Below are 24,993 nucleotides of genomic sequence, written 5' to 3' on the forward strand. Positions count from 1 at the left end.
AAGACAAGTTGGTGATAGACGGCTTGCTTATTATATATCGGCGGGTTCGGATACTTATAGCATAGTCTACGTGATTGCGAGCTCCGCCATCAAACAATTTTCCCCTCGGGGAACGCAAAGTCTGGAGCCCCAAGGTTCTCCTACTTAGATACCGATCCATCCATTGCCAGAGAAGCCGGTGTGTTGCAGATAGGACCATCGGAAGAGAAGCCGAGGAAGCCGAGGAAGCCGAGATAGACGCATAGGTATCGAACCCGAAAGTGACCCCGATCAAATTCGAACCCGACCCTCCCAAAACCCCCCTGGGAATGGTCGTGAGAGGTCTGGATTCTTTTATTATATCAAAGATCGGGTTCCCACCGATCCCCACGCGGGTTGGATCCTATCTGATATTGAGTCAACCCTAAACACCCCCCGGGGAAGCTCCCTATCAACCTATCTATACACCTCGGAGAGAGCCGACCTCGGGCATCATGCGATGATACTGGGTCACGATGCTTCTAGATACCATAAGACATCACGCGGAGACCCGGGGGTTGTAGACGTGGGGTTCCAACCGTTCAGGTTATATAAACATCCCGCGGAGTGTGTGACCCAACAATCAGTATTTCGTTTTTCAGACTTCAAGACTTCAAGAAGACTCCCATACACACACACAATAAACACAAACCACCAACAATGGCACCTTCAGCATCATTCATCGACGATATCGAACCCCCTGTCGTTATCGGCCCTACCACAAAAAAGGCCACAAGGCCTTCCAGCGAGCTGCCCCAGTCCCTGATCCAGGCGGCAAGGGCGACGAAGAAGGAGGACTTTGATCCTTCCAAGCACCTGAACTTCCAGTACCCAAAGACCATCTATACTATGGAGCAGATTGGACTTCAGGGACTGGGCATCTCGCCTCACGCTGGCTCCGAGCCCTTCCCGCTCTTCACTCAGGAGGCCATTGCCCAAATGAGGGCGGAGATCTTCTCCGAGCAGGTGCTCGCTGAGTGCCAGTATTCCTCCTCGTTCAACAAGCACATGGTCCGTGGCATGGGTCCAGCGTAAGTTTATTCAATGCCTCATCGCGACATGAAATGACGTTTGCTAATTATACTAGCCGCGCTCCCTTCACATACGACGCCTGGAAGTCCCCAGAAGTCCTAGAAAAGATCTCAGCAGTTGCAGGCATTGACCTGGTTCCCTCCGTCGACTTCGAAATTGCCAACATCAACATCTCCATTCGGGATGAGAACTCGAAGGTGCAGCAGAGTGTGGACCTTGTGTCTGACCAAGAACTCCCCGCCGTCGCCTGGCACTATGACAGCTTCCCATTTGTCTGCGTGACAATGCTCTCAGACTGCACAGACATGGTCGGTGGAGAGACTGCCCTAAGAACCCCTAGCGGTGATATTATGAAAGTCCGCGGCCCAGCTATGGTAAGCTTTACTCTCTATACATTCTCCCCTCGGAGAGATAGATTTAGTAGCTAACACGACTTCTCAACAGGGAACCGCTGTTGTCCTCCAAGGACGATACATCGAGCACCAGGCCCTCAAGGCCCTCGGTGGTCGTGAGCGCATCAGCATGGTCACCTGCTTCCGACCAAAGTCGCCCCTGATCAAGGACGAGACTGTCCTCGTTGGCGTGCGCGGAATCAGCGAGATCTCTGAGCTCTACACCCAATACACCGAATACCGACTGGAGATCCTGGAGGAGCGGATTCGCCACAAGCTGAGAAAGGAGCGCGAGCGAGGAATCGCTAAGCGGCCGTACGACATTGCTGGCACGAAACGCTGGCTTACACACCAAAAGCAGTTTATTGAGTCGATGTTGACGGAGATTCAGGACCTGGATTGAACAGATCCCTAATTTGGTGGTAGTGTAGGGTACGGATTAATGAATTTTCTTTTTCTTTATTACTTGTTCATAGCCATTAAAATTGTCCCTGTTGATATACTCGATTTATTAAAAGAAATAATAATCAAATTCTTTCCGTATTATTGCTTTAAAAGTAGGTAGGCTAGTAGACCCTTACTGCTGTGGAATGCCTGCTTCATAACTCTTTGTCTTCCAACAACCACCTGTTACCAACCAGCATCGTTTGTCAGAGATCTTTAATATCGATATTCCACGAAGAATAGTTTCTAGAGCCTTTTCATTTCAAACCATCAAAAGTCCCATGATGATGGATATACTTGTCAGACATAAAGAGAATGCAGTCGGTCGCCAGAACACACTGACAGACTCACAGTATCGCCGGCGCAAGGGAGGCAAAACGCACCCGACAACAAAGCCAAATGTTGCAGCCCAAACTTTGCATAATCATCAAGCAGAGTGGTCCTGCCCAGATAATATGGAAGCGGCACAGAATAAATGCACATTCTAGGAATCCAGCGAAGAGGATGGGCAAGGGAAAGACAATGACATGATGCCGGTGTACCGGCCAACAACACACAACCCTAAGGGTCCCTTGTCTATGGCTGCGGTCAGGCATTAATCACCACATTCATCTGCTTCTTGCATTGGAAGAGTTATGGACAACAAGGAGAGCTACGTGGACGACATGGACGACGACAACGTCATGCGAGTGAAAGCAGTAAACTTAGCTTGCTCAAAGGACATGAGTCAAGTTGCAGGGCTATTCAATCGCAGATATTGGTATACCAATACTGTGGAGCTGGTTGTTTACAATGCATGAAGCAGGTTGCACAGATCCCATGTGTTTGGGTGTCGATGTCGATGCCGCGCAGCCGTTCCACCACAAGATGAGATGCGACGCACATTGACGCGGCATGAGTGGGCTTCAACTTTCACTTTCAAGCAAAATCTAGCTGCCAAATACTCCCGTCCTATGTCAGTATGCACAAACAAGGCAGGGAGACAACTGTACGTGGAATCCACACCGCTTCATCTTTAAATGCTGATGCCGGTGCTGTGATGGAGGGTATAGACGTGCATAAACCTTGGGATGCAGGTCTGCAACCCTAGACCGACTTGATCATTCTGCCTTCCCGGCCATGCCCGACTGTGCATATACGTGGTATCTCACGTATAGTGTTGGTCAACTACCGCTGCCACGAGAACTACGCAAAGGTGGCGAGAGAAGGGCTACGAGACAGATTGTGTGGTTCCCCAATATGAAGGCCGCAATCGCCAGGCCTAAATCCAGGCACAAAGCACAATCAGAAGTGCGGGAAGCCTACCGGTATGGGGCTGGAAGGGGACTGAGCGTGAGAGCCAGGACTGTTTCGGTAATTGACGTGATCCATGCTGATGTCAGGAGATGAGGCATATTATATATAAAAATACATACAATATATAATGATTTCGCTAGTGCTGTCGGTTAAGAAATCCGCGAAGAGGCGCCGGTGAAAGGCTAACAGGACTAGCAAGAAAGCGACATCATCGCCATCCAGGGTGCAGAACCTGATCCCAGAAGAGTAGGATAAGGGCTATCATTACGTCGTCTTGCAGCAGGCCGGTTGTAGTAGCGACGACTACCGGTACGCTGTTAAACTGCTCACTCAGTAGTGACTCAGTGGGCGGACTGACAAAGAGAGAAAGAGCTCGGGAGCTGGCCGAGGGGCGACTGAAGTTTCAATGGAGCCGAGCCCCGCGCTCCGAAGTGAACCAATTCACCTCAACCAACTCAACCAAATCTCCAGTCTCCGTCTCCGGCCTCCATTCTCCAGACTCCACCGAGCAATGAGAGGCACGCTGTGGGGGGACCCCAGAATCCGACTGTTTGCTCGAATCCGGTCCCCTGTCATTGGCCCGCCATGTACTGTGTCCGGTATAAAAGGTTGACGCCGTCAGCCCTCGCCTCTGCGCTCCGCCAGGTGCAAATTGCACAGTCGTTTTTTCTCTCAAAATGACGACCCCCAACCTGAAAGATGAAGAGCCTATGCAAATCGAGCATACCACCCACGACGATGTCTTTGGAGAGATCACGGACGAGGGTCCTAACTACCGCAATGTGCATACTTACCTCTCATTGCGTCCTGCGCTGAACCCCATGAGTCAATGGAACGCTAATCGCTTTCCCTCACTAGGTCGGGTTCGTAGGAACCGTCGTTCTCATGATGAAGACCCAGATTGGCATGGGTGTTCTGGCCATCCCGTCTGCCCTGGACGTCCTGGGTATGGTCCCGGGCGTTATCTGTCTGGTTATCGTTGCCTGTATCACCACCTGGTCCGGCTATATTATCGGCACATTCAAGCTTCAGCACCGTGAAGTATACAGTATCGACGACGCTGGTCAGATAATGTTTGGCCTGCCAGGCCGGATTATCCTCTCGGCTGGATTCTGCCTTTGTATGTTCCTCACCCAGGGCCTAAGCCTGTTCCAAGCATTTGAAATGTTCGTGGATAATGGCTAACACTACACAGACTACATTTTCAACAGCGGCTCCGCTATTCTCAGTCTCTCGATCGGCCTCAACGCTGTCTCGACGCATGCTACATGCACTGCTGTTTTTGTCGCCATTGCCGCCATCGCTGGGTTTGCCTTCTCTAGTATCCGGACTCTAGGCCGAATCACTTGGCTTGCATGGATCGGCCTGCCATGCATCCTTATTGCAAGTATGTTACGCTTACTCAATCTTAGCTAGATACAGTATATACTAACATTGTTTAGTTATCATGGTTACCATTGCTGTTGGTGTGCAGGATCGCCCCGATGCTGCACCGAAAACAGACGGCCCTTGGGTTTCCGACTGGAAGGTTGCTGGCAATCCTACCTTTGCAGAAGGCATTGCGGCCGTTTCGAACCTCTTGTTTGCCTTTTCTGGAACGCCTGGTGAGTCGAGCCTATTGTTGCAGGATATAATAAAATAACCCCGTACTAATCCTCGTCCTAGGATTCTTCTCGATCGTCTCCGAGATGCGCGACCCCAGCAAGTACCCGGGGGCCATGATCATCTGCCAGTCCGGTGTTACGGCCGTATACCTTGTCATCGGCTGCGTTGTTTACTACTACTGTGGTTCATACGTCTCGTCACCAGCTCTCAGTTCGGCCGGTGCCCTTATCAAAATCATCAGCTACGCCTTTGCCATACCGGGTCTTCTCGCAACCATGACCATCGTCACACATGTAAGACCCAGCTAACCAAAAAGATTGGACCATCTCTAACAACGTTTCCTCGATCCTAGATTCCCTCAAAATTCATCTTCGTCCACATTCTCCGAGGCTCCCGGCACCTAAACTCCAACTCCCCAATTCACTGGGCGACCTGGCTCGGCTGCACCTTCGGGATCACCCTCATTGCATACATCATTGCTAGCGCGATTCCCGTCTTCGACGCGCTCGTCTCGCTCATCGGTGCCCTTCTCGGCCCTGTCATGTGCATCCAACCCATGGGCTGTATGTGGCTGTACGACAACTGGTCCAAGGGCAAGAACGAGCCGAAGAAGAGTAAGCGCTGGATGCTTTTGGTCGGGTGGAGCGTGTTTCTTGTCGTCATAGGTACCTTCTTGATGGTTGCTGGTACTTATGGCTCTGTCAAGGGTATCATGGACGTTTACAATGAGAGCGGAGGGTCGAGTGCCTTTTCTTGTAAAGACAACTCGAACTCGGTTTAGTGCCTTCAACTCTTAACAAGATCGGGGTTACTGGGGGAAGGATGGAAAGCAGATGATAGATGGATAGACAATCTCAACAAGGCGGATATAGATCTTTTGTTATAGCGAGTTTATAGCACTACGGACATAGACAAGAAATTCTCACGACATTCAAATTTATCAATTCCCTTGGCAGCTTTGGACATTTTCTGGGAAACCAGGCGAGACGACGGGAATCCTCCCAGGCCAAGCACCACACCTCCATCGCTCAACCTACCCGACCTGCGTACACTTGTACCTGATCATCGGAGACAACCGGAAGGATTCGCCCTACCCAGCTTCACCCGGATAATATCCATTCTGCGCAGTCCACTAATATGCTCGGCTTTGAGGCTTATGCAGCGATCTCGGCTGGGGCTGGGCCGCTGCCATGGGGACCAGGGCCAGACCCGGGAAGGGATTCAACTACTCAATCAGTTATAGCTTGGATTGCGGAGCGCTGACGCATATTCTACTACTCCCGACTGGCAGACTGCACCGGTACAAGTATCATGCAGGCGTGCGTCTCGTTCTATTTTCCAAATGGGGAATCTGAGGTATTTATCCACGGTCCAGTCCATAGTTCATACTTCCAATGTCGTTATACAGAGCACGTATAATTCGGAATGAAGCCGACCTCGAGCCGAATGGCACTTGAGTTATAGGTATAACCGTAGCCATTGCCATTACATTCCCTAGGTCACTAACTACTAGGTATTTGCCTCCGAACTTGCATCCAAACTTACAGTATTTACTATCATACATCCGACAAAGCAAAGGGTATTCTATTTCCATTCAGCCAAACCCAACCAAAAAGTCTATCTATCTATCTATCTACTTATTCATAACGCTCATCAAAAGTCATTCCATGCTAATTAAATCGACTGATACTCATATCATATCATATCATATCATACACTCCCCTTCCACGACGGACTCGGATCCAACACACTGCTGTTCTCGGGCCCGCCAATCTGCTCGATAATCGACAGGAACTCGTACGACGATATCCCGATCTCGCTGAGCAGTTCGGCGCTGTTCGCTAGATGGGGCAGGGGTGATGATGGGGAGGATTGAAGGTCGCTATATGGGCCATGGGCATGGGCGTGTGCGTGTGCGTGTGTATCCATCCCTAATTCCGGATCGAGCACTCCCGTTGGGTCATGCATATGCGGATGCGGATGTGGATGTTGGAGCTGCTGGGGATGGGGATGGCCATGGCCGTGGATATGGATCTGACCCTGCGCATCAACAGGATGTATAACCCCCGCACCGCCCATGACATTCAAATTCTCAGCCGCCCCTGCCCCACCATTCATATACCCCTCCGGAGTGGTGAGAGTCAAAGCCTGCAGCCCGGCGCGCTCGATCCTCGCCGCCAGCTCATTGAAGAGGCTTTCCAGATGCGAAAGTTCGGTCTTGCGTGCTGCGGCGAGCATGTTCCCCTTCGAGACCATTTCGTCTAGGATCGAGTGTGCTTCCTGGCTCCAGCTGTAGCCTGGCGTGCTATCGGTAGAGTGTGGGAAGAGCGTGTTTGCTATCATTAGGTGTAGGGCGGCGCCGTAGGTTACTTCCATTTCAAAGGGGAGGAAGACTTCTGTAGAACCATTAGCATGGTTTTTCTAGATGTTTGGGTTTTCAATCTTGGTTAATAGGGTGTTGAGGGTGTACACGTACCCAGGAGACTGTTTTCGTCAGTTAGGATCTGTAATGTTTTAAGGGCCGACTTTATCCCCGTCGAGATTAGGGCTTTGGTTGGGGCGAGGAAGCTCTGCCACTCCTCTATTCCGTGGTTGGATCTTTCTAAACGCTCTTTGAGGACGGATAGGAGGAGGGGTCGTGTTGCGACGAAGACGCACTGTGCAAATAATTAGAGCAGTGTTAATTGGTTGCTTGGACTCATGCTCACTTGGTGGTATAGAAGGGTGATATAGCGCGTGCCTTTCGGCATCGTCTCGACCGAGTTTGAGGTCTTGGGGTGAACGATTTCTTCGATCTCCCGGGCGTAGACAGTCATGGTCTGGAGAATCGTTCTTGTTTTATCTAGGAACGTTCCCAGCTCGGTTTTTTCGTTTTTGTAGATTGCTTTATCGCGAAACTGTGTTAGCGTTTGTCTTGACAATACAGCCTGGGGCAAAGAGCCAGCCTTACATGTCAAGATAGATGAAAATAAGTATGATAATTTCACGTGCAGGCTTAGCGTAGCGTCCCGCCTTGACCCTGTATTCGCAGGCTTCAGTACGGTGGTGATGTCGCTATCTTGAGTAGTCATCGGCAAACCCAGTGAGGATGAAACATGTCGGTCCATCACATAGAGCGTCCACCAGAGGTTGCGGCAGCGATCCACAGTATCGGCGCCCAGTTCGTTCTCTGGCAGTTCTGTGTGCAGGCCGTCGAGTTGGGCTATTCGAATGGCTTGTCCAACCTGGACTTGTTAGTTATTCGAGCGGCAATCAAAACTGCTGGAAAGACCTCACATATACGTGCGCTGACTCCCGGTGGTCAATGGAGTAGAGGTACAGTCCGGTTAGAGCGAGGACCTCAACGGCTAGGAGCCCGTCGGTCCAGAGATTCGTATAATCGGGCATGAGAGACATGGCGCGCAGGAAGAATTTGGACCCAGGGGGATCCTTGGTATTTCGAGATCGGAGGAGAAATGCGTTGCCGAACGCAAGGACTAGAAGAAAGTGTACGAACCAGAGGCGGTTCTCGGTGGCCTTTTGGAGGGAGTTGCCGGAATAGAACTCCTGTAAGCGAGCTGTGAATGACTCTTCATCGAAGAATCGATAGTGCTGGTCGAGATGATGTTTAACTGTGTTGAAAAGGTAAAGCGCGTCATCGATCGAAGGCAGTCCGCTGATATCAGGAGGATCCTCGACCGGCGCTGGTCGCCAACGTAACGGGTAGACTTCTTTATCTAAAGAGCTTGGGACTTTGTATGGAGACTCCAGATGTAGGTTTTCCGCCATCATGAGAGACAACCGGGTAGTCAAGGACCATAGCGATGTTGGCGCCAGCCATACTAATTCTAGAGGTTAATGATAGTCATTTTATACTCATGGGGACACATACTCCAGCCGCTTTTGCCTTTGTAGAGACCATTAACTGTTCTCGACGGTAGAGTGAACGGGTTGGTCCAAACATTGTGCTCCGGGTTGATGGTGTGATATGCAGGTAGCTCCTCCTGCTGAGGCCCTGTGCTCACTATTCTGGGTCAGTCACAGGCCTTCTGTCACCTCTGTATCTCTCTTACCAGAACATGTCGTATCCACTTCGGCCGAAGACCCAAAGGCGACATCAGCAGATCGCTTGGACCCCGGTGAGGCCTCCTGTCGCTGCTGTGGAGTTTGATGCCCTTTCGCCTGCTCGATCAATTTCTGAAGATATCTGTGCGGGTTGTTGGTCCAAGTTCTTCATCGCCTGTAAAAACAGATGCACAAACCTCTCATCAACCATAACCTTATTGGCATCTGTATAATTGCATGCAATACCGCGCCGCTGGCAGTTGGCACATGGATCAGCGCCGGAACATTTTATCTTGCTCTGCCGGCAAGCGATGCACCTGCTACGATGTCAGCTGTGGACGCGCTTCAAATTGGCAAAAGTCCTCACGCGTTCGAAGTCCGTTTTGGCTTATACGGTTCAGCCTGCGCCTGTGCTGCCATTGGGGCGGAGTGCGTCAGGGGATATGCTCGTGTTTTGGCACATCAATGAAATTTCAGCAGTTGTATCGACGGGGAAGTGAAGAGCGGCCGGACGACCATGGACGATTATTATTATTATTATGTCGAGACTTCACCGTGGTGGTAGAGCCACCCCGCACATTTTTCCCACAACCGCTGGTTCTTCTTATTACCCCAAATCCATTAAAACACTTCCCCACTACTTAAGAGGCAAAATCTGAAAGATCGATGTTATTGGAACCTTGGCAGGATCGTTAAGCTTTTTTGTCTACGACTGAGATTTCCCGATGGCGTCGGGGAGAAGGTGGCAGTGTTACTGTTGATTCCTAGACGCAAAAGACTGGCCATGGACAGTTGCGCGCAACAATATTCGTGTCGGCTCTTCTCCTGCTTACCAAGTTACCAATCTAGAAGATGTTGTTGAAGTCTACCGGAAGTACTCCGGGTAGTGCTGACAGCTGGCGTCCTGAAATTGCGCGACTGCCACACAATAGACCACGAGGACTCGGTAATCACGCCCGAGTATATAGGTAGACTCGGACACGCGGTTCCTCAGCCCCTGCGTGTCGGCTGGGCTGCAGACGGACGAGGCTGGCGATCGTGTGAATTGCCTCAAAAGGAGAATGTCCCCCGCATCCGACGCGAGGCTCGGGTTCCCTCCGAGATCATCACGCCCTTCGCTTCCAGTCTGTCACCCGATAGGTATCCGACTCTCGCATTTTTTGTCCAAACAGGGTAAAGTTCAATTTAAGCATCGGGATTGTCTTGGCCCCCGCCATCTGTTGAGACTTGAGTGGCGAGGGGCGAGGCGGGATATGGAACTCTGGGGATTCACGACCGAGAACCCGATTCCCATTTTTGGTGAAACAAACTACTCTGGTAGCAAAGTCTCAACTAAAGTTCATCTGCTCCCGCCACGTGCTCTCCGGAGTCAGACTGGGCCGATTATGTTAGAGTGACGTCGGCTTCTCAACCCGAGGCCGCCGCCACTACTCACTACCAAGTACGTAGTAGTACCACGGTCTTGCTGAACGTCGGCTTCTCTGCTCGCTCAAGTCAAGCTCGCGGCAGATCTGTTTCTGAATCTTGGCATGCTTGGTTGATCCTCGACCCTTGCAGCTGGCCAGATTTCTCTATCGGCCTGCTTCCGTTGAACGTGCCCGAGGTGAAAATTCTGGTGACGGGTTGGGTTTCGATTTTCAATCGTGATCACGTTTCCAGCTGCGAATCACGCCGATCAGTGTCTGGAACCCATCACCTTATACCAGATTACCAACATACTACTCCCAAAAAGGGCAATATCCTGAGAAATGGAGCCCTCCGCCATGGAATAGCCATCTAGAGAGTCAAGAGATCCGAAGTCCAGAATTATGGAAACCAAGACTTCGCTTGCATTTGTGTGGCCTTAGATATTTCGTCAAAGAATATATATTGGCCGCTGCTCCGCGACAAGCAATTATAGCACCGCGGCGCCGAGCATTGGCAACTTCGACATGGCAAACTACGAAGAAAAACATATGCAAGACCGAACTCAAGCTGAGTCCTCCGGTATCTTCGAGTCCGCTGGGAGTGAAACGGCCACACTCTCCTGGGACGACCATGGGGACCCCGAAAACCCTTACAACTGGCCGCTGTCGCGGAAATGGACACTGACCGGTCTCGCCGCCTTTGCGACGTTCCTCTCTATGATGAATGGAACTATAATTACGGTTGCACACTTCGAGATCACGGAACTCTTCAACGTTAGCGACGCGGCATTCCCACATTCTTACTGGCCTGTTACAACATGGGCCTCCGGCGGCGCATGCTCTGCCCTGTTTATTCTTCCGTTGACAGAGGACTTCGGAACCCGACCTGTCTTTATCCTAACATACCTTTTATTCCTCTGCTTCCTCATTCCCCAGGCTCTGGCCCAGAACTTTGCCACGTTGGTCGTCACACGTTTCTTTGCCGGCTGCTGTGTTGCCATCCTGGCCAATACGGCTGCCGCAGTCGCCGGAAATGTTTGGAATACCGAGTGGTCTAGGTCAATTCCTGTCAGCCTTTATATCCTTGGCTACATGGGTGGTAGCAGTATGGGGCCAGTTATGGGGGCTGCAATTTACCAGTCCTTGTCATGGAGATGGATCAGCTATATGCAGCTCATCTATTTCGGGGCGCTGTTTCCGATCTACTACTTCTTTTTCCAAGAGACACGCAGCGACGCAATCCTTGCAAGCCGAGCGCGAGCCCTGCGCAAAAACGGCAAAGGCGATCATGCCGGGCAAGCGGCTGGTCCCTCTTCGCATCATCTGAGTTTACAGGACCTTATCGTCAGCTCTACAAGGCCGGTGGTTCTTTTCTGCACCGAGCCTGTTCTTTTTGTGTCCACGTTGTGGTCATCTTTCACAGTGGGGACCCTGTTTCTTTTTACACAATCAGTCGAGCAGGTCTTCATGGAGTTGTACGATTACAATGTCTCGCAAACCGGGTTTGTCCAGGCCTCGATAGTCATCGGCGAATGCATAGGCTTCTTGTTATGCTTCGTATCGAGGAAGCTCTACTTCGCATCCGCTTCTCGGAACACCGAAGTACCGGGAACTCCGATTCCAGAGGCCAGACTCTATATGGCTGTCCTTGGTGGAGTGTTCGGCATTGCCGGCGGCATGTTCACGTATGCATGGACTTCATACACTTTTATCCCGTGGATCGCCCCGACAATCAGCCTAGGCATGGTCGGAGCCGGCAGCGTGCTAGTCGTGGCCGGGGTATCAGACTATGTGGTCGATGCATACAGCCAATACGCCGGTAGCGGAATCGGCGCCGTTGCGACAGGGGAGAACATCTTCTCTGCTTTCCTTCCCCTGGCGACTATGAGCATGTACACCAACCTCGGATTCCAGTGGGCGAGCACGTTGCTGGCTTTGATTTCCCTGTTTCTTGCTCTTGTTCCGACATTGATGTTTTTCTACGGGAAGGAAGTGCGTGCTCGCAGTCCTTTTATGAATGGATTGATGAAGGACGCTGGTAAGAATACTGAGATGGTATAGTCTTTAACTCACCTGTTGAATGATTTTGGTGAATGGTGGAATATTGGTGCCTCAAAATATTGTTGTTAGACGCCCGAAGAACAAAACTTAGACTATGAACATATGTATAGACATAGAGAATCTCATATATTGACGTCTTTACATTCATAAGTCTCGCATTATCATAAGGAACACAACTTGCGTAGGCCTTGTCAAGTTCACCAGGCGACCTTAGCCCTACTTGGTGCGAGAGCCCTAAGCACTTTCTGCACCGGAGCAAGCAGTCACTGTTTGTTCCCAGTTCCCAACATAAATTACCCCTCCAGCCCCCGTACTCCAGATCCACAATAATATTGGGGTCGAATCTAGACGCAACTGCTCTTTTGATATGTAATAACGAGTGTTTAGTGGAGAGAGCGCCCCTCGGGTTAGGACCCGAGATGTCCCACTGCCTTCGGGTTCCCCAAGTGTGACGAACCCGATCCAACGCCTCCAACACCGAGGGGCTCGGATGGTGAATGCGGCGTCACTTTTGGGGGGATTTGGATGTCGGAAACACTTATAAGCTTGCAGAATGGAGGGGTTCACTGCTGGAATCGTTCGATTCAAGCTGTTCTATTATCACCAATCTCCCTAATTTCCTCACCTTTCGTTCCCTACCTATCTACCCTCTACTTGACGAAATAACACACCTCCCCCTCACGATGGCCCCCTCATTCGCATCCAGCCTAAAAGACCCTAGCCTCTTCGTCGAGAAGTCCTTCATCGACGGCCAATGGGTCGGCGCGAAATCAGGCAAGGCCTTCAGCGTCTACAACCCCGCCACCGAAGAGCTCATTGGCACCGCCCCGGAATCAAACACAGAAGACGTCAACGCAGCCATCCAAGCTGCCGCGAAAGCCTTCCCTACATGGCGCGCCCAGTCCGGTCGCCAGCGCGGGCGCATCCTGCGCTCCTTCTTCGACCAGATCGTCGCGAACAAGGAGGACATTGGCAAGATCATCACAGCCGAGAACGGAAAGGCAAAGGGCGATGCCGAGGGCGAGGCCCTCTTCTCGGCCTCGTTCTTTGAGTGGTTCTCCGAGGAGGCACCGCGCATCTATGGAGACGTTATCCCGCACAGCAACCCCACCCACCGGACGCAGGTGATCAAGGAGCCCATTGGTGTCTGCGGTCTTATTACGCCCTGGAACTTCCCCATGGCCATGGGTGCGCGCAAGGTCGCGGCCGCCCTGGCTGCGGGATGCACAGTCGTCATGAAGTCCGATGGCCTGACGCCGTTCTCGTCGAATGTCCTGGCTGTTCTTGCGGAGCGCGCGGGCGTGCCTAGGGGTGTGATCAACGTTGTGACTGCGCTCGAGAACACGCCTGCTCTTGGGCTTGCGCTTTGCGAGTCCGACACTGTCAAGAAGATCTCGTTCACTGGGTCTACGCGCGTGGGTAAGCTGCTCATGTCGCAGTCTAGCAACACGCTGAAGAAGCTGAGCTTGGAGCTTGGTGGCAATGCGCCGTTTATTGTCTTCGACGACGCAGATCTCGAGACCGCTGTGGCGGCCGCTATTGCGAGCAAGTTCAAGGTTACTGGCCAGACCTGTGTGTGCGCGAACCGCTTCTTCGTCCAGGAGGGCATCTACGATAAGTTCAGCAAGCGCCTCGTCGAGGAGGTGAAGAAGTGCCAGGTTGGCAATGGCTCCAGCGCTGGTGTTACGCACGGTCCTTTGACCAACGGCGTTGACAAGACGCAAGAGCACATCCAGGATGCTGTCGGCAAGAAGGCTACCGTGCTGCTTGGTGGCAGCAAGCTGCCGTCTGTCGGCAAGAACTTCCATGAGCTTACTATCCTGGGCGATGTGAACGATTCCATGCAGGTTGCTAGCGAAGAGACATTTGGTCCTCTTGCTGCGCTGTCCAAGTTCAAGACGGAGGATGAGGTTGTTCGCCGGGCGAACAGCGTCGAGGTCGGCCTGGCGTCGTACCTTATCACGAGTGACCTGGGCAAGGCCCACCGTGTCTCTGAACGATTGGAGTTCGGTATGGTTGCTATTAACACCGGTGTCATTTCTGACTCCGCTGCTCCGTACGTTACCTTCTACCTTTCCTCTGATAGGCACGATTTACTAACTTATACTAGATTCGGAGGTGTCAAGCACTCTGGTATGGGCCGTGAAGGCAGCAAGTACGGTATCGACGACTACATCAGCATCAAGATGATTGTCACTGGTGGTATCAACACAGTGTACGCCAACTTGTAAGATTTCAGTGGGAGAAGAAAAAAAAAAAAAGCCAACATCAGGCTCGCATGATGAAACTATATGGGATACTGGATTTTCAACCATTGATAGAATTATGTATTTGAGAAATGATAATGACCTTCCTCTGTTCATACCTCGCAGTGCCAGCATGTTGTCGTATAGTTAAACCGTGCCTCAGTTAACCTTAATTTTCTAAATCTCTCCGCAGTCCACGTAAGTCCTCGTTCCTAATGACAGTCATCTAACATGTTCAACATTCTCCTTCGAAGGAGTCCGCACATCTCTGGGGAATTGCCCAATTCACAAGTCAGGTCACTGTGGAAACAGCCCAATAATTTCCAGCGCCTGTATGCAGGTCAGGCACTTTAGTCCCAGACAGCCAGGCACAGTTGGGAAAGGTCCGAAAGCATATGACACCTGAAACGAGTAAATAAAGTTAGAGCTTGGCGAACAGACCATGGCCTGCTACAGTCTACTTTTAGACTTCTAGGCCCCGAGGGTTTATTAGCAAGACGAACAGTCGGCGCAGTCGGCGCTTATACAACTCTATTTTTAGGATCCCCGGACGATCGATCAAACAAAGCAAGAACATGAAACACGCTGAAGACCGCCCTTCTTTTACACTACTGGGTCAGGGGGCAATCAAGCGACGAATGAATTGTTGAATAGAGTTCACAAGGCTGACTGCACTGTTGAATCCAGGCGTCTACCAAAACATGGCGTGAGGGTCGTGGGGTTGGTACGAGGGCGGCTAAGATCGGTTGGCGCCTGTGGTTTCTAATCATAGCACTGGCCTGGTCTGGCTTTCCTTGCTGATGGTGCACTCCTGCCGTCTGTGCGAGAGAAGGCACGGGTCATTCATTGTGTTTGGTTTCGTGCTGCTTTCATTGGAGGGGTTTAGTGAGTATGTGACGTTGTTTGGAGATCGCTACTGTAATTCTGTGTGATGAGCGGTCCTCGTGGGATGGGCACACTGCAGTACAAAGTATTCTGGGCTCCGTAGAAGTCATGGCAAGGAAAGAACCAGAACTGGCAAAGCGATTAGAGTAATTGATTAGATGAGATGATGAAATAACTATGGATCAGGGCACAGAGTACCAAGTCCGGCGGCTGAGCGACAAAATGGATCTTGTGGTGGCGGGAGTGAAGAAGTGGGAGCCTGAGGCCCGCCCGACAACTCCGCTTCCAAGGTTGCCTCCTTAAGTTTGCCCCCCATCGCGGATTATTCATCCATCCCATGGGTCGTTGAAAGCAACAACACCGTAGAGTCATCGACCACCGTTTCGGGCGTGAACTCTAGATTTGCCATCGGATTGTTCTTGCGCATCTCACGGCTCCCTCATTAATTCGCCTATTATTTCCACCGTCTTCAAGGTACCCTCATTTGCTGCGGCTGTTCTCCATCCTAGCCACCGCCTGACTGTCACGGACTTGTCTTGGCAGCGACAGACCTCCCTTTCACGCCTCCTCATCCATCACTCGACTCTTCTTTCCATCCCAAGCCTGTCGACTATCGCTCGAGGACCTTCTGCGGCCATCTCATTTCCTGCCGAACACTCCATGCATCTGAGCTAAACACTTTCTGTTTTCCGCCATCCCTCTTTCCTCCCCCCTTAACACCCTCTCTTTCCCGCCTCTGCAGCGACGAGTTTTCGATCTCACTTTAGGGGCTGATAGCGCATCAACACCCCCCCCAACCACGAGTTTTATCACTCTTCACTTCTATCCCAACTCGACTATAATCCGGCGCCAGCTGCGTTCCCTCGTCCATCATGCGGGAGGTCAACTTCAGCATTCCGAATGTCAACAAGGCATCTGTCAACATCACCACCACCCTCTACGATCGACGGGCATTAGACTGTACATCGACGTTGCCTCTCATCAACTCGCTCAACCATCTAGCCTACTTAACGACCTCGTCTGCTCGGATCCGTGACATTCTCACCGTCGATGGCGGCATTGAGCGATTGATCTGCATCCTCAAGGAGGGTCGGAGTAACAACTTGATGGAGATGTGGAAATGGAGCCTCGCCTTCCAATGTGTTGTCAACATTGGAGTACGGGGCTCGGAAATTGTCAGGACCAGAGTGGTTGAGGCAGATATGGTGCCTGTCATTGCCACTATATTGGATAATTATATTAAAGTAATCGACAAAGTGCGCGCACGTTCGGATTCGGAGGCTCAACGACACAAACACCAGCACTACCCTCACAAGACCTCTCCATCCACGAGCGATAGCGCGAGTCGCCCCTCACTTCCCGATATCACCAACACTGAACAGCGCACTTCTCGCCGTCAACCCCCTCCCACCCACATCGAAATCCCTCCATTCTATCATGACACTCGTGCGGTGGACTCGAACGCCATGGATGTCACTTCTTCTCCCCGAGTACCAGTGACATCTCCCCCCGAGAGGAGTACCTTTGGCCAGGACGCACATGCTCACAGATCCCATGCAAACCCCCGTCACAGAGCGATTCAGCCCCTGGCCACAGCCATCCCCTCGATGGATACTGCTGATGGCTTTGGACTACGCCCCGTGCGTGACGCTGAAAGACTACCTAGCATGCTCCCCGCCATCTTCAATGGACTCGCATCCCAACCAGACTCCCCAACCACCCCTAACGACCATAGACACATCCGAAACAACGCATCGACCACCCAGCGCCCAACCCTTCGGCAGAATCAGTCGACCTCGGGAGAGTCGGATGATGCCACTGGCGAAGACGCTGTAATGGGAGATGATACTACGTCGGGAGACGCTGCTGAGCCTATTATCGGTGTCCAGAGTGGTATGGATCTTGACGATGATGGTGATAGACAAACCATGATTGATAGTGTTTCTGACTCACACGATTTGACGGTAACGGACACATCAGAAGGTCAGGATGCGGAAACATTCAACATCACCCATCGTTCTACCGTTGATGGGAGTATCATCAACAATGACAATGCTCAGGCTGTCAACAACGCCAACTCTCCCCCTATTGTGCCCAGCCCATACTCTCTCTACTTCCGCGATCGACCGAACACCGCCTCACAAAATTTCTTGAACACGATGCCACGCGAAGAAGACGTCTTGATGTCACTTCAACTTCTGGCTTATGTTTCCAAGTATTGCGACCTCCGCTCCTACTTCCAGAGTTCACACCTTGTGCCTAAGCTTAAGGTTGACCGAGAACTTCAAATGTTGGACGAGGGAGCTTCACCGATTGAGCCTCTTGAGGAAGAAGACGAGTACCTACTCCCCGACGATGTTAACATCTTCCCCTTGGTGGAGAAGTTCACTGCTCGTCATCATTCGAAAGACATGTCGTACTGGGCTTGCGTCGTGATGCGGAACCTCTGTCGGAAGGACGAATCCAGGGGTGGTATCCGTCAGTGTGCGTACTACAAGTGCGGCAAATGGGAAGAATTTACACGACAATTTGCAAAATGCCGCCGTTGTCGTCGCACCAAGTACTGCAGCAAGGACTGCCAGAAAGCAGCGTGGCTATATCACCGACACTGGTGCGCCACGCCATGACCGGATGAATTTTTGTCTAATTCCCCCAATGCATACCGGCTTGCATAGCGTCGCCTATTGTCGCTTCCATTTTATTCATTTTATGTTTTCTTTTTTCCTTCTCAGAGGTTTCATATTTTAACCCGTGCATGGCATTCGGAACCTGGCGGTGTTCCTATTTATCCGAGAGATACCTTTTTGTGTCATCTGTCATCTTCTGCAAACACTCTTCGCCCTGCAGTTTCGAATACCCATTCCAGGGCGCTGTTTCCATTTATGCTGAGTTCTTCAGCCCGTCTTACTCATACGAATCACCCGTAGCGGTCATGAACTTGCGACGTCATTTTCATCCTTTGTTTTACATGTCTTCTCTCCTCCTTTGTGCTACACTTTCTGGCTCACTGTTACCACTACCCTTGTTTCTAATCCACCGTTGGCCACGATTCTCCTTTGTCAGTGTCTGAGCATTTCTCATCAGCTCCAACATCAACCGGGCCGGGGCTCCCCGGTCGTCCTTTTTTCCTCTTTATTTTCATTTTTTTTGGCTGGTTTTTTGTACTCTTTTTGATATTCTCCTGTTGGCTATACCTGTTGGTCTTCTTTTTGTCTTTTCTTGAAACCACTTGTCCTGTCGAAAGGGAGATTTTGTCTATTGCATTCAACGGCCTGTGTGCATACATACTGAACACTACAAATCACATATATTCTGTGACTCTTTAAAACTCTCTGGATGCCATCTAGAGGCGGGTAAATGTAGACAGTAATAAATGCAGAGTAAGCAGGCACATCCACGCCTCTACGGAGCATTTGGATCCTCTGGCTGTCTAAAATCATACGTCGCGTTTAACCGCAGCGCAAGATGCTCTTCAGCCGTAAGCGCCCGTTTCCCAGGCCCAAGATCCCCTGCTCCCCCTCCAAATCCCACCTTCTCTTCCGGCGCTCCCGCACCCTTCTCTTCCCGGTAAGACCTAACCACTTCGCTCGGCATGGGGACCAGCTCCGTACGATCAAGCGGATGGCAAAAGAAAACAATACTATACCGATCCTGCGAGCTGTTCCCGGTTCTCTCGGACGCAGGAAAAACAACACGGTGCACGGTTGACTTTAGCAATCCGTCAGTCCAGTAGCTTAGCAGGTCGCCAATGTTAACGAGGATAGGTGGGAATGCGTATCCGTCGTCCTGGCTCTGGCTCTGGCTTTGGCTTTTATAGCTTTGATGGCTTCTCGGCTCAACGGGGACAGGAGCCCATGTTCCTTCAGGGGTTAGGATCTCAAGCCCCGGCTGTCCTGGCCTTTGGAATAGAAGCGTGATGCTCCCGTAGTCAGAGTGTGCGCCGGCGCGGACGTCCACAGCGTGGTCGTACTGTGCTGTCTGCGGTGCCGAGACGGATGGGTAGTACAGGTAGCGCAGGATACAGCCTGTCGGGCCCTGGGTGGGATCGTGGCGGGTGATGAAGAAATCTGGAGAGATCTTGAGTCCTAGAGCGAGGAGGCTGAGGATGCGGTTGCAGGTCTTTGTGCATAGTGATGCGAAGTACCCGATCTCTGCTTCGTGGGGGGAGAGGGATGGCGGAAGGGGTTGTTGGGCTTTGCCTTGGGCGTTGAATTCGCCGAAGTTGAATGCTCTGCCAGGTTTATCTGGTTATTTATTTATTTTATTTTTTTTCGGTTCATGGTTTGTTTGTGAGGTTCTCACTCTTTGAAATCACCTGTCTATTCGGGGTTAGTTGTGACCTATGGTGGGATATATTGGAAAGGCTTTGATACTAACCCGTTGATTTTCAGGATCTAGAGTCTCGGAATGCATCCCAGACCAGCCGCGGTTCTAGATGAAAGTTAAACAAGTCAATGTGGCGGGAGATCAGTACGAACATTGGACTGAATCCGACAAGGTTCTTTCTCTTCCATGGGTGATGCAAAGAAGGCTTTCGACTGTAATGAAGGCTTAGTGCTCTGATAACCGACAGGTCGAAAGATACATGCATACCTTTTCAAATGCCTTCCGCACGTCGTCGGCCCCAAAGTCGGTTCCCTTGCTGTCCACATAGAGAAAGCCATACTTGGTCGCAGCCTCAAGCATGGCCTTGCCCACTTCCGGGTCATTGGGATTGGAGATGTCGAGAATGGGAAGGTCGATTGGCGCTCCGACTGGGGTAGATTCGGTCATTTTTACAGTTCTGGGTTTGATGGTAGAGAGCAAAATGTTCAGGTGGGTGGTCTATATAGAGTGGAAGCGGGGAGCTCCGAATTATATATCTTGGAGACACTACTTGAGGATCGAAAACGTTATCTTGGTGGCCCCACCATCTGGGACTCATGTGCATGCCTCGCTCATAGTCATGGCTTTAGCTCCGTGGATCGAGAGCCAGTAGATTGCTAGAAAATCGGGCATGATTGCACCCAGAAAGATTAAAAGGCAGGTGGGCAGATCAAGGCTGGTGGATCCCGTGATTGGAGCGGGCTGTCAATTTGGAACCTCCGGCTGCGTTGTCGCATCGTTCATCTTCGTGCATTGAGCTCTGCGACTTTGGCTACTTGGCGTCTGAAAGTGAACTTCATCTTCTCAACATTTTCCTCTCTTCCTCTCCCCTCTCTCCCACCTCCAGCTGGGTGCTCTCATCTATCCCCGCGCCAGGCTGTCCCATGCCTTTTATCGGCACCCGCATCGTGACCTGTACCTGATTCAGCCCCAGCTTTAGCTCCAGCTTAAAGAATGCCGAGTAAGCCCCCCCGCGAAGCTTCCCGGTTTCGTCAGTGGAACAATGCTTATACAGTCTGTGCTCGATAGTCCGCCCATTGGACGACTGGGTCTCCGGCATCTCTGCCCGCACCTCATCGCTTCCCCTCTCCGCCCTCAAAGGGGCAGTTGTCGGCATCGATGCGACGCACTACATCTCTCAGCACCTCAGCCACCCCTCTACTCGCGAGCCGCTTTTAATCGCTCTCGGAGGATTCCCTTTCGCCCTGAGAAGCAATATCGAGAAGGAGCTGCAGATTTTCAAGGACCTGGGTGTGGCTTGTATTTTTGTCTTCAACGGTCTGGACTTTGGAAAGAAGAATCAACGGCCTCAGGTGCAGCATGAGACTGTCCGAGCATTCGAGCATGCCTGGGAGCTGTACGATCAGCAGCAGGCTGACCAGGTTGTCGATGCCTTCAGCAGCGTTGGTAGGGTCTCTGGCTCTCTGCCCGTCGGAACCTGCTGACGTATCTTTGTCACCTAGGTACTCCTCGACCAGAATCCCTCTACCGCTTCTTGCAGCGCATCCTTGTCCAGAATGGTATCGACTATATGGTAGCACCCTACAGTGCTGCTGCACAGGTAAGCACCGTGCCAGGTTCTCCCGCGGCGGCTAAATGCGCACGGTCTAACATCTGTTTGCTATCTCACAGCTCGCCCACCTTAGCCATGGTTCCAATTCCGTAATCGACGCCATCTGGGGACCCTCGGAAGTTCTACTTTTCGACGTCGAGAAGCTCATCACAAAGATCGAAATAGACCCTGCCCAGTTCTCCTGGATCACCAAGCAAACCTGTCAAGAGGAGCTAGGAAGACTGTCAAATGACCAATTCCTTGACTTTGCGCTTCTACTAGGATCCTCAGTCCTCCAAACCTTCCCATTCTTCGAGAACCCTGCATTCCCAGCCAAGGGTGCTTCTGTTCGTGATGCCTTACTCATGTTCAACGCGGCGGGGCGGAGTGCTCTTGCTCTATGCGCACAGTACGAAGAGGAGCGCCGCATGCAGGACGTCCAATATACAGACCGCTACAAACGTGCCTATATGAATGTCAAGCACCACGTGGTCATGGACCTGGAGGGAAGAGTTGGTCCAATGGATGCCGATAACAGCCCCACTGACATGCACGAGGTTATCGGCCAACGTCTTCCGGAGGAGCTTTACTTTTATATTTCCAAGGGTATCCTTGGACCTGACGTGCCGAACTATCTGGCCTCTGGCGAGGTTCTGATTTCATTACCTTTGGGCATCGAGGATTCAAAGATATATCGGCAAGTCGCGGGAGATAATCTCGCCCCACTCAGAGAGCAGTCAATGTTCTTACTGTCGAGTACCCTCCATCGTTTCTATCAGAGCAAGACTATCAATGTCCGGAAATGGTACGATGAGAACGCCGATTCCACTATCCCGCTTAAAACACCCCCTCCGGTTATACATTCCATTCGTCAGTGGAAGGTTCCCAGTGATCGGTACACTGCTGGAATTAAGAAGCTTCAGGGATCTACAGGACCATTCAAGTTCGCTGTTCAGAGTCTGAAAGACTCCGATTTCGTGTCGAAAACATTTGCCTCTAAAGATTCTCCGGTGAGATACACCATTTGTGATCTTTTGCTGTTCAAGGACTAATTGTTGTTAGCCACTGTCATCGAAAGACGAATTACTTGCCAATGTTTACTGGCGGTTCCTACAACTTCGCGGTTATATCAACGAAAAGCACCAGCTCACGCCCTGGGGTGTCTGCCTGGAACAAGCCCTCTCGGTTCTCAACCCGGAAGACTCCCTAGAGGAAGCCACATTCGTGGCCATTGAGCTAATGAGATTCGGGGTCCTCAATGCTAAGCAATGGTTCTCACATGTTTCTGGAGGCCCAATGAGGGGAACAGGTAAGGCAGTACAGATTCATGCCGAATTAACCGCCGGCTAATAAACTTTTAGATGAGGACAAGTCTTTCAACATGCTTATTTCGCGTGTTGCCTGCATTGGCAAGCTGCGACACAAGAACATTGGTTACTCCGGACCACTCAGTAGACAGTTACTCTCTTACCGGTCTCTCATAACAGAAGTCCGTACGACGCTACGAAACCTCATCGAGATTGTGCTTGTTGGGCTTCTTCTTAACGGCGAAGCAAACCGCGACCGCAGTGACTGGACCGATCTAGGTATCAGGTAAGTGCGATCCACCATTGTAGGTATATAGTTGATGCTGACATACTTAGTCTTCCCTTCATTGATGACAATGACTGTGGTCTAGGTATTGCTGTCCGGACGTACCTCGACGATCTGCCCCTGCAGGCCGAGCCAACCTCGCCAGACTCGAGAGAAGAGGTGAAGTCCAAGGGCAAGGAATGGTTCCAACACAGCGACAGTTTCACAGGGAACTTGAACAGGGCGTTTATGCTATGGGATGCGGTAGGTAGATCCGTTTTCTTATCCTCGAATCGTCGCTTACGTTTCTTCAGGTCTACAAGGGTTCGCAGAACGCGGGCAAAGAGTTTAAGGATGGTAAGACTTGGGCAGATGCGAACAAATGGTTATCTGAGAGACGGTGATCCAAAGAAAATGTTATGGATGGCTGCACCTGGTAGTAAAAATTGCGCTCTCACCGGGCCAGCTATGCTCTCAACAATCTACTATGATATATTTACATCTTATGCATTAGTAGGAGTTGGGAACGTTGCGAAAATGATAACCTCTCAAAGCCAAATTTGCAAAAAAAATAATAAATAGAATAGGCCAAAAATGTGATAATTCACTGAGTAAAACAAGGTATAGTTTAGTTGTAGTTATTATTATAATTATACTATAGTACCTTTGTAGTGATGGCTTGGTAGTACAAGTGTCCTCTTCCGAGCCGCAGATCCGTGCCAAAGCTTCACTGTTATTATTATTAATGCGTCCGGTTGCTTAAATACGATCGGTCCACCTCAGCTACGGGACTGAATCTCTTCCCCCTCCACAGTCCATCGACAGTTGATCTGTCAAAATACCCCATAAACACACCTTATCACAGCTTCATTACCCCCAAAATGGCTCGCCTCAGCATCCTCCTGCTGAGCTGCCTGGTCACTCTGGCCACCGCCGGCTCCGCCGTGCTCGACCTCATCCCCAAGAACTTCGACAAAGTCGTCCTGGACTCCGGCAAGCCCGCGCTCGTCGAATTCTTCGCACCCTGGTGCGGCCACTGCAAGACCCTCGCCCCCGTCTATGAAGAGCTCGGCCAAGCTTTCGCCCACGCCGAAGACAAAGTCAGCGTTGCGAAGGTCGACGCTGACGCAAACCGCGACCTCGGCAAGCGATTCGGGATCCAGGGATTCCCGACGTTGAAATGGTTTGATGGCAAGAGCGAGACTCCTGTGGACTACAGTGGTGGTCGCGACCTTGAGAGTCTGACTGCTTTCATTACTGAGAAGACTGGCATTAAGGCTAAGGGGCCTAAGAAGGAGCCTAGCAATGTGGAGGCGTTGACTGATACTACATTTAAGAGCACAATTGGTGGTGACAAGGATGTGCTTGTTGCGTTTACTGCGCCTTGGTGTGGTCGTATGTTTCCCCCTTTCCTCCCTCTTTCTCTTACCTCCTAGGTAGCCGCTGGATTGATGTGCTAACGAGACCGGAATAGACTGCAAGAAGCTCGCCCCAACCTGGGAAACCCTCGCTACTGACTTCGCTCTTGAACCCTCCGTTGTTATCGGCAAGATCGACGCCGAAGCCGAAAACGCAAAGGCCACTTCCAAGGAACAGGGTGTGACCGGATACCCCACCATCAAGTTCTTCCCCAAGGGCTCGACCGAGGGCGAGATATACCAGGGTGGCCGCTCCGAGGAGGCCTTCGTTGAGTTCCTGAACAAGAAGGCGGGTACGCACCGTGCGCCCGGCGGTGGATTGGATGAGAAGGCCGGCACCGTCCCTGCGCTTGATGAGCTAGTTGCGAAGTACACCTCTTCGCAGAACTTCAACGAGCTGGTTGGTGAAATCAAGAAGGCTGCCAAGGGCGTTCAGGACAAGTACACCGAGTACTACGTTAAAGTTGCCGAGAAGCTTTCGCAGAACTCCGAGTATGCGGTTAAGGAGTTCAACCGCCTGAAGAAGGTGCTGTCCAAGGGTGGTTCCGCCCCGGAGAAGATTGATGACCTGATCTCGCGCAGCAACATCCTGCGTAGATTCTTGGGTCAGGAGAAGGAGGAGAACGTGAAGGATGAGCTGTAAATGAGATCCGAGAT

At 51.4% G+C, this 24,993-nt stretch overlaps 9 protein-coding genes across 9 annotated transcripts; 7 read left to right on the forward strand and 2 right to left on the reverse strand.

Annotated features, from left to right (window-relative positions):
- Positions 1–678: 678 nt before the first annotated feature.
- On the forward strand, positions 679–1,845 carry APUU_12080S (uncharacterized protein; the record flags this gene model as incomplete). The annotated part of the gene is made up of 3 exons (XM_041698242.1): positions 679–1,049; positions 1,106–1,424; positions 1,495–1,845. 3 exons carry the CDS (start codon positions 679–681, stop codon positions 1,843–1,845), a joined length of 1,041 nt encoding a protein of 346 aa, XP_041551446.1.
- Positions 1,846–3,859: 2,014 nt separating this feature from the next.
- On the forward strand, positions 3,860–5,568 carry APUU_12081S (uncharacterized protein; the record flags this gene model as incomplete). The annotated part of the gene is made up of 6 exons (XM_041698243.1): positions 3,860–3,964; positions 4,041–4,302; positions 4,378–4,569; positions 4,625–4,786; positions 4,848–5,080; positions 5,140–5,568. 6 exons carry the CDS (start codon positions 3,860–3,862, stop codon positions 5,566–5,568), a joined length of 1,383 nt encoding a protein of 460 aa, XP_041551447.1.
- Positions 5,569–6,497: 929 nt separating this feature from the next.
- APUU_12082A (uncharacterized protein) lies at positions 6,498–9,251 on the reverse strand (the record flags this gene model as incomplete). The annotated part of the gene is made up of 9 exons (XM_041698244.1): positions 6,498–7,183; positions 7,264–7,444; positions 7,496–7,671; positions 7,738–8,011; positions 8,064–8,608; positions 8,659–8,790; positions 8,840–8,973; positions 9,029–9,148; positions 9,199–9,251. The coding sequence occupies 9 exons, from the start codon at positions 9,249–9,251 to the stop codon at positions 6,498–6,500; spliced, it is 2,301 nt and encodes a 766-aa protein (XP_041551448.1).
- Positions 9,252–10,762: 1,511 nt separating this feature from the next.
- Positions 10,763–12,298, forward strand: APUU_12083S (putative MFS multidrug transporter; the record flags this gene model as incomplete). The annotated part of the gene is made up of 1 exon (XM_041698245.1): positions 10,763–12,298. The coding sequence occupies one exon, from the start codon at positions 10,763–10,765 to the stop codon at positions 12,296–12,298; it is 1,536 nt and encodes a 511-aa protein (XP_041551449.1).
- Positions 12,299–12,981: 683 nt separating this feature from the next.
- APUU_12084S (NAD-dependent succinate-semialdehyde dehydrogenase) lies at positions 12,982–14,529 on the forward strand (the record flags this gene model as incomplete). The annotated part of the gene is made up of 2 exons (XM_041698246.1): positions 12,982–14,354; positions 14,409–14,529. The coding sequence occupies 2 exons, from the start codon at positions 12,982–12,984 to the stop codon at positions 14,527–14,529; spliced, it is 1,494 nt and encodes a 497-aa protein (XP_041551450.1).
- A 1,772-nt stretch (positions 14,530–16,301) lies between these two features.
- On the forward strand, positions 16,302–18,056 carry samB (MYND-type zinc finger protein MUB1; the record flags this gene model as incomplete). The annotated part of the gene is made up of 1 exon (XM_041698247.1): positions 16,302–18,056. The coding sequence occupies one exon, from the start codon at positions 16,302–16,304 to the stop codon at positions 18,054–18,056; it is 1,755 nt and encodes a 584-aa protein (XP_041551451.1).
- A 775-nt stretch (positions 18,057–18,831) lies between these two features.
- APUU_12086A (putative oxidoreductase, 2OG-Fe(II) oxygenase family) lies at positions 18,832–20,202 on the reverse strand (the record flags this gene model as incomplete). Its single annotated transcript, XM_041698248.1, has 5 exons — positions 18,832–19,660; positions 19,732–19,748; positions 19,807–19,860; positions 19,908–19,967; positions 20,023–20,202. The coding sequence occupies 5 exons, from the start codon at positions 20,200–20,202 to the stop codon at positions 18,832–18,834; spliced, it is 1,140 nt and encodes a 379-aa protein (XP_041551452.1).
- A 546-nt stretch (positions 20,203–20,748) lies between these two features.
- On the forward strand, positions 20,749–23,322 carry APUU_12087S (MKT1 family protein; the record flags this gene model as incomplete). Its single annotated transcript, XM_041698249.1, has 8 exons — positions 20,749–20,755; positions 20,824–21,201; positions 21,258–21,355; positions 21,427–22,356; positions 22,409–22,655; positions 22,708–22,939; positions 22,990–23,182; positions 23,233–23,322. The coding sequence occupies 8 exons, from the start codon at positions 20,749–20,751 to the stop codon at positions 23,320–23,322; spliced, it is 2,175 nt and encodes a 724-aa protein (XP_041551453.1).
- Positions 23,323–23,799: 477 nt separating this feature from the next.
- APUU_12088S (protein disulfide isomerase family protein) lies at positions 23,800–24,979 on the forward strand (the record flags this gene model as incomplete). The annotated part of the gene is made up of 2 exons (XM_041698250.1): positions 23,800–24,313; positions 24,393–24,979. The coding sequence occupies 2 exons, from the start codon at positions 23,800–23,802 to the stop codon at positions 24,977–24,979; spliced, it is 1,101 nt and encodes a 366-aa protein (XP_041551454.1).
- Positions 24,980–24,993: the final 14 nt, after the last annotated feature.

This window comes from Aspergillus puulaauensis, chromosome 1 (genome assembly GCF_016861865.1).
Source record: "Aspergillus puulaauensis MK2 DNA, chromosome 1, nearly complete sequence".
Taxonomy (NCBI): domain Eukaryota; kingdom Fungi; phylum Ascomycota; class Eurotiomycetes; order Eurotiales; family Aspergillaceae; genus Aspergillus; species Aspergillus puulaauensis.